Here is a 7,834-nt window from a genome sequence, read left to right on the forward strand (position 1 = left end):
ACTTCAGCGCTGCACTGGACACCTGAGGGTCAAACCAGACTTCTTAGTGATCCAAACTAATTCAGGAGATGGAAATTAGCCCAAAAGTAGGCCCAGTGGCTCCCAGTGACGTTACACTAAATATAGATTAAGACAGAATTAGCTGGCAGATACAAGATAACATAGATTGACTGCTGTTATAATCTAGATGCCCTTTCCTCCTCTTCAGTTAAAATCTCATCAATTATGCAAAATAAAACCTACCTGAAGGAATCATTTTGTCTGTCTGAATGTATCTATGCATAAATTATTCAAAAGAGCTATTGGCATCTTCTGTAATCTTGTGTATATAGCATTACACATTCAATAAACTATGGCAAGTAACACAGAAGGCGAAGAAGAGAGCAAATTAAAACAGCTTTCAGCATTGTTTCATGCTGTTTTTTAAGTAAACCACGTGGAGTGACGGTGTGTTAAGAACCAGACACTGAGGGTGACCTCATTAATTCAGACGGCTACGTCAGTGTGCAGGTAAAGCATGTCATGGGATACAAACTGCTTTGACACCTGTACAAACAAACTAAGGTGCGACGACCTGGAAATATCACAGTTAGATATCCCACTGCAATCCATACTGGGAAATAAAAAGCAGTTTGAGAAGCATTTTGACTCTTTAAAATCAATGGACAAAAGTTTCTCTGAGAACCTGGTTTAAAGAATGCAGATCAGCACCATTTCAGAGACAAACTAGACAGCTAAGATGGATTGCTTTTGACCCAGACTTTAAACCAGCAATGACTGACGGGAGGTTTAAACATTGGTATAAGGCTGGTATTACTTCCTACTGCTCAATATCCTCTAACGGTCAGTTGGACAGCTTTAAAAAAAAATCAGATTTACATGGACTAGAAAAAGTTGACTTCTGGGGCGCTGGTGGCCTAGCGGTCTAAGCGCCCCACATACAGAGGCTACAGTCCTCGTTGCAGGGGTCGCCGGTTCGATTCCCGGCCGGTTGACCATTTCCTGCATGTCTTCCCCCACTCTCTACTCCCCACATTTCCTGTCTCTCTTCAGCTGCACTATATAATAAAGGCAAAAAAGGCCAAAAATATAACTTTAAAAAAAAAAAAAAAAAAAGTTGACTTCTTTCGGTACCTGCAAATTAGAGCTTATTTCAGTAAGGAGGTTAAACCTTTAGAGAAATCTGATTCTGACCTTGTTGATATCTTTGTTGATATGTACAAAGGCAAGGGCACAAGGAAGCTAGTCTCAGTTTTATACTCAAGGATTCAATCCACTAAGACACACACAACCAACGAGGTTAGATTAAAGTGGGAGAAAGAATCTGGACATGTTATTTCAGAGGAAGATTGGCTAAATGTATTTTCTGTGCAGTCCACCTCGACCAGCTCGGGTCTTTGGAGGGATTTCTGTTGGTGCAATGTAATGAGGTATTTTATAACCCCCAAAAACAAAATGTATACAAACAGCTGAGGTTTGAAACGGTCTGTGTTGGAGGAAGTGTGGAGAACAGCTGGCAGACCATTTTCATATATTTTGGAATTGCCCAAAAATCAAGTCATATTGGGGGGGGGGGAGTAATCAAAGCATTACAAAACCTTTTTGGAGCAGGAATTGAATGCTCATTCTCATCAATTTATCTGGGTTACATTGCAGCCCACCTCTCAGTTAAGGATAAATACTTAAGATTTTATTAGCAGCCAGCAAAAAGGCCGTGACACGAAAGTGGTTGCAACCCAATCCTCCAACAGAGACTGAATGGATAGAAATTGTGTCTAGTATTGAAAATATGAAGAGAATGACTTACTCACTAAACCTTATAACAGAAAAGTGTTTGCATTACTGGGAAAAATGGACTGTGTACGTAGCATTGAGGGATTAATAAGCCATTACTGTATGAACTGACTGTATTTCCACTATTATAACAAAGATGTATAGATAACCTACTGTTTCTGTTTCACTGAGCTGTGTTGTCTAACTATGCCTGTTTTCCAAAATAAAGCATATATATATTTTTTTTAACTAAGGTGCGAACCTGTTGTGTAAAGGCACACACTACAAAAAGAGGTAAGGAGGAGCATACTGGTTGAGGATTTTATCAATAATTGATGATGTAGTGGTTCTAAAGTATAATGAACAATGAGGTCACTCCAGGGTGATACACATGTTTATTTACATGTGTACAAATCCTCTTTAAAGTGGATCTATGACTTGAAGAATAGCCGCCAGTGATTATATTGTAGAGGAAAGAGGATTGGGTATTAACTCCTTAAGCTTTGACATGTTGTAATACATGATGAAGTAATGTCAGAACTCACAGACAGTGGTATGTGTTTGTACAGAAGACAAATGAAGTATTCTGAAGGGCTTCAAACTTGCAGTATAAACACTTACTCTTGCTCGTCCTCTGAGGAGGATTCAGAGTCCTCCTTATCCCGGGTCACAGCTGGCATCTTCACAGTAAAAGTGGACGAGCTGCCCGGTGAAATGTCCCTGGGATCTCTTGTCTAGGCTTTCCCAGCATGGCACCTACCACCTTCTACTGCAGCAACAACAACAGTCAATGGATAGCACAGTTCAACATAACGCCAGCATATGAATGTGAAATGTAGCGTTTATAATCCCATTACTTAAAGTCTCGAAACATTGCTTCACATTTAGCACGACATTAGCAGTTCGTTAAAAGCGCTATCTGTTTTGGTATTGTCTATAAATGAACGGTATCTGTCAATTAAGGTAACGATACAAAAGACGTTCAGATTTAACCCCTTCAGATTCAGACAGCCTAACAAACGCTAGCTGCAAGAGACCTCAGTGTAACATTAGATATGGGAAGCTAACCAGGTGAAGTCTGTTAAGTTTGAAACCGCTTAATGGAGATTTAACATCCATATCATAAACACACAACAATGTCGACTTGCCTTTATATCCGAAAGCATGCTAACAACCAGCAAGCTAGCTGGTATCACCAGGGCCAGTTGATCATCGCGGTTAATCTTCCTGGTAACTACAACAACTGAGTAGCAACAGAGGATAGAGCATGCGCACTTGCGACCAGTATTTACCCGTCCACCTGACCAAACTTTGAAATTATAAACCCTCCTTTCTTGGTTTCATACATTTTTATAAGTTATTTTTTTCGACCCTAAAAAAACAAACAAGAAAAATTGCAAGCAAGATATATTTAGACATTGCTCATAATGTATTATTTTGATTTGAAATGTGTATGTATACATATAGGTATGTGAATATTATTTTTCTTATCTTTTCCCACTATTATAACTGTCAAACTGAAATTTGAAATGAAATGTCCCCTCGTCCAAAACTGTTTTCTATATACAGACTGACCAATCAGCTATTTGCTATGCTGAACTTTGATTGCCTCTTTTTGTGCCTCTGCTCTGCTATATATTGTTTTAGGATGCCTAACTTACTCAGTAGCCCTGATGCACCTTATTTGTTGTTTTGCAATATTTTGTTTTCTTTTCCTTACATGATTCCCTTTTTGTTATTTGCACTGTAATTGGTTGTAATCTGTGTTCATCATCCTCATTGAGAGTTTATAATTTTGAAAAAAAAAACTGACCAAAATTAGCACTGCATCATCCAGCTGGGACAGCTGTCAGCATAACCGTCACAGGTAAATAATATAAACTCTATGTTGTCAGAGTAAGCTGGTATGGTAAATATTTGCTATAGGATCATCAAAACTTGTGTAATACATTCAACTAGGGCCTAAAAGTAAAGGATAAACCTACCAGCTTCATGCAATGTAAACAAAGTGCAAATGTTTGTTGAATGTATGTGTTTCTTTTGATTGGAAAGTCTATGATAAACTGCCTGACGAGAAAACGTGAAAATACACAGTATGTAAGGTAGTCTCTTGTTTAAAGATAAGATAAGATAGGATAAACTTTATTTTCCCCAGGGGAATATTTGTCGTGGACAAAAGTGCAGTGCTGCTCACAATCAATACATTCATTCATCATACCAATATACAATAACATGCCCACTGTCAAAAATAAAAACCATGTCACTGTGGCATACCAATGACACAACAAATACCAATAATACAATAAATACTAATAGGATGCCAGTGTGGCAGTAAAAAGCAATATTATATTAACATTAGTGCAGAGTACCCATACAAGAGCATTATAGCTTCATTTATCTATTTTTATTTTTATTTTTACTTATCTTAATTTATTTATTTTTACTTATTGAAACTTCTTTCTTGATTGCACTTATGTCTGGTTTGCCGTAACAACTGAATTTCCCCCCCGGGGTATCAATAAAGTAATATCTTATCTTATCTTATCTTATCTTATTATGTTAGTGCAAATTGTTTGTTGAGTAGAGTGATGGAAGTAGGGAGGAAGGAGAGCATGAAGCATCTTCAAGATTTGTTGTGCCGGATTGACAAAAGTATTTCCAAAGATAGTTTGAAGGGACAATTTAAATTTTTTAAATGATAATTAGGCCTATTATATACAACAGTATAACTGAAATAGCTCCGGACATAAACAGTAAGCTATGTTGTAAGTGGCTACTAATTATCTTTAAAGTTACCAGTACAATAATTTATAATGTCTTTAATCATTAAGTTAATATTTCCTTTAAACTTGTATTGTGGCAGATTCAACAAAGACGAGTGACAAGTGATTACAGAGTACTGTCTTGCTCTACATGTACTCTTTGTTAGAATACAGCCTAGTTTACAGCATACAGGTGACCGGATTCTTCAATACTATTGGCTGGCAAAGAAAGTGGGCGGGACTTAAGCAGCATCTGGAGCCAATCGTGTAAATGGTATGATTCGATGGAGCCACTCTTCAGCCCTGTTATTGGTCAAAGCCACAGTCCTAGATTGACATATTTACAATTGTGAATATAACGCCATACTGGCCCGAGTCCCACTCAATTGCTTTGAACTGAGTTTATCCCATTTGTGTCTCTTTAGCATGTCCACACTGTAGTGTCTAGACTCCGTAAGGTAAATATACACAATATTCATGTTATTTTATCATAATCATCGTGTTGGTAGTAGTAACAAGGCGGTAGCAACGTTAGCTGCTATGTTATTATTGCTTTTTCCCTTTCTAGCTGAAACCCTCCCTCTGATGTGCAAATCAGGTGTTTCATTCTGTCTGCAGCAGATACAGACACATTTACCTGCACGATACTTTAGTCTGGAGTTGTCTGACCTGAACTGATCACACTATAACTTTGTCTTTTCTGACAGGTGCGTCTCACAAACACTAAAAAGATGAGTCGCCTTCTGAACGTCTTGAGGAGCTGGTTGGTGATGGTGTCCGTCATCGCGATGGGAAACACTGTGCAGAGTTTCAGAGATCACAGCTTTCTGTCAGAGAAGCTCTACACAGGCACACCTGAGTTTGGTGAGGAAACCAGGCTTGACTGGTTCATTTAATGGGAATTACAGCTGGGGATCATTAAATATCAAACCCCCACATGTTTTGACTTTACTACTGGGCATAGGCTAATATTATAATATTTATAATAAATTTATAATATATAAATTATTTATTTATTTATTTATTTAACATGTATTTAACCAGATGAGACCCATTGAGATCAAGACCTCTTTCACAAGGGCGACCTAGCCAAGATGTCCGCAGCACACCTCAGAATAAATAGCACAACTCAACAGCAGCACAACTCCACACCAAACAAATATTATAGCTTACAATAAATAAAAGCTTCGTGCGCCGATGTTACAGGCGGAACACATGCGTGTGGCACTTGGTTCCAGTCTCTTGGAGCGCTAAGGGACTCATGTTGAGTGTAAACAGCCAAACAGCTGCTGTCAGTCTGTATTTTGATATAGTACACAGTAGTATATACTGTATGTCTAGTATATAGGGATGCAATGATTTTTTGCCAGTTTGTTCTCAGCCGGTCCTCGCCCTTCTCAGTCTCATTTGTCAGGGTTGAATGTGTCCCTCTGACAACACCCTTGGCCCCAGCCTGGCCCCCCCAGTAAATTGGTCTAGAACCGCTACTGGAGATAAGATCTGACAATTTGAAGTCCTTCTGGAGTGTAGTCCATGCAGTAGGAACAGCAAAACTAAATGCTCTCTTACCGAATTCTGCCGGAACTCGTGGAATACACATGATGCTGTTAAGTGTTAAAAAATTGGTCATTGGTCAAGCAATAAAAAGATGCATACATTTATGAGAAAATACACTTGAAAATTTGAAAGCGTATATATCACATTAAGAGGAGAGCTTACACACCATGTTGATTACAAGGAGCAAATAGCATCAAACATACAATCTTCAGTATTGGGGTTATTCTATACTGAAAGTTTTCCATCAAAAAAAAGTATGAGTTTTAAAAAATCTGATTGAATATTGTCTTTTAATGGGCACACTATATTAAAATTTTTCTATATCTTCAATTGTATTTTTATACATATGATACTTAACCAATTTAAGGTTAAATAAAATACATGTTTTGGCTCTCTGGTGGACAGTATAAGTGACTATTTTTCCCTAAACAAAATATATTGTATTGTACTGACTCAGGTCTCCTTCAAACTTTTCCTTTTGCTCCTGCATTCCTCACTTTCCTTTTTTCCTTATCCTCAGTAAATGGTCTCCAAGCTCGAACGTTTGGTATTTGGACGCTGCTGTCATCGATCATACGCTGCGCCTGTGCCATCGATATCCAGAACAGAACGTAAGATGGCCTCTCACTTCTTCCTCTCTCTGTTTCTGTTGGCAGAGTTCATGTGTTCTTACTTTGTGTCACTCCGTCTCCTGTAGGCTGTATCACATCACTTTATGGACGTTTGTGCTGGCGTTGGGCCACTTCCTGTCTGAAGCATTCATCTACAAAACTGCCCCTCTGACGATAGGGGTCATGGCGCCTCTCATTGTGGCAAGTGAGTGAGGAAATGAAGAAGTGTCAGGCTTGAAAAGGTGTTAGCGAATTGTTTCAGAAACCTATATTGATATTTTCCTGTGTCTGTAGGCTTCTCCATCATAGGAATGCTGATTGGATACCAGTGTTTACCAGAGTCAGAAGAGGAAGTCGGGACAAGACAGAAGAAGCGTAACTGAATGAAGCTCTGGCCAATTGAACATACCTCTACAACGACCACCAGAGACTGACGCTCTGGTCCCATCGTCCCACTGCTTTCTGCCTTGAAGAACATCAGATGTGGATTTAAAAAGACTCTCAAGACCCATAACGATCTGAAGATTTGATACCTCTCTATCTGAGCTGTATCCAACGTTTTTTAAATTGAGTTTGTACTGCTGCGGTCAAATGAAGTTTGACTAAATCTCACGGCACACTACAGTAAATAACATTTGCCTATATTGTTTATAAAGTTCTGAATTGTAAGTGTTAAATGAAACTCATCCTTGTCTGTGCATCCAGTGTCTGTGCTCATGAATATACCATTTTTGTTTTTAAACTTTGAAACTTGTGGTTAAGACTTTGGTGTTGCTGAGTGTTGTATTTAAACAGAAACAAACTTCCTCTACTTTATTTTTATTCATGATTTTTTTAAGAACTCAGACATCTTTACAGTATAAAACTACGCTCTTCATTACAAAGACACACAAACACATCAGTCAGCTGTTATTCTTCATGTTTGATCTGTGCTGGGGAAAGTGTGTACACCCTTTGAAATGATGCACAATTGTCCTATAAAAAATTTAAACTGATGACATTTTTTTTGTTTTGTTTTTTTATTATGAAAAATAGGTTACAGGACATAAAATCTTAGGAGTGCAGATGTGTTTAATTCAGGATTATATACAAATATGTGTTACTCTGTGCTGCTTAACACTTATATTTGTG

The 7,834-nt window shown here is 38.1% G+C and overlaps 2 protein-coding genes across 7 annotated transcripts in view; one reads left to right on the top strand and one right to left on the bottom strand.

The window, feature by feature from the left end:
- The window catches only part of ttll5 (tubulin tyrosine ligase-like family, member 5), a 65,443-nt gene extending 62,413 nt beyond the window's left edge, over window positions 1–3,030 (bottom strand). For 3 of the 6 annotated variants that reach the window (XR_004629607.1, XM_034674828.1, XM_034674827.1), the window contains exons 1-2: window positions 2,922–3,021; window positions 2,395–2,539 (exon numbers count right to left, since the gene is read on the bottom strand). Coding sequence is in view for 5 of the 6 variants with exons in the window: in XM_034674828.1 (XP_034530719.1) it covers window positions 2,395–2,453 (59 nt within the window). In the remaining variant the exon portion in view is untranslated. Of the gene's footprint in view, window positions 1–2,394; window positions 2,543–2,921 lie in introns of all 6 variants that reach the window. The other 3 variants (XM_034674825.1, XM_034674824.1, XM_034674826.1) reach the window with 3 other exon arrangements.
- Window positions 3,031–4,860: 1,830 nt separating this feature from the next.
- erg28 (ergosterol biosynthesis 28 homolog) lies at window positions 4,861–7,701 on the top strand. Its single transcript, XM_034675733.1, has 5 exons — window positions 4,861–4,993; window positions 5,243–5,399; window positions 6,613–6,703; window positions 6,790–6,908; window positions 6,998–7,701. The coding sequence occupies exons 2-5, from the start codon at window positions 5,267–5,269 to the stop codon at window positions 7,084–7,086; spliced, it is 432 nt and encodes a 143-aa protein (XP_034531624.1). The 5' UTR covers window positions 4,861–4,993; window positions 5,243–5,266; the 3' UTR covers window positions 7,087–7,701.
- The last annotated feature ends 133 nt before the right edge of the window (window positions 7,702–7,834 follow it).

The sequence above is a fragment of the Notolabrus celidotus genome, chromosome 22, assembly GCF_009762535.1.
Source record: "Notolabrus celidotus isolate fNotCel1 chromosome 22, fNotCel1.pri, whole genome shotgun sequence".
In the NCBI taxonomy this organism is placed as follows: domain Eukaryota; kingdom Metazoa; phylum Chordata; class Actinopteri; order Labriformes; family Labridae; genus Notolabrus; species Notolabrus celidotus.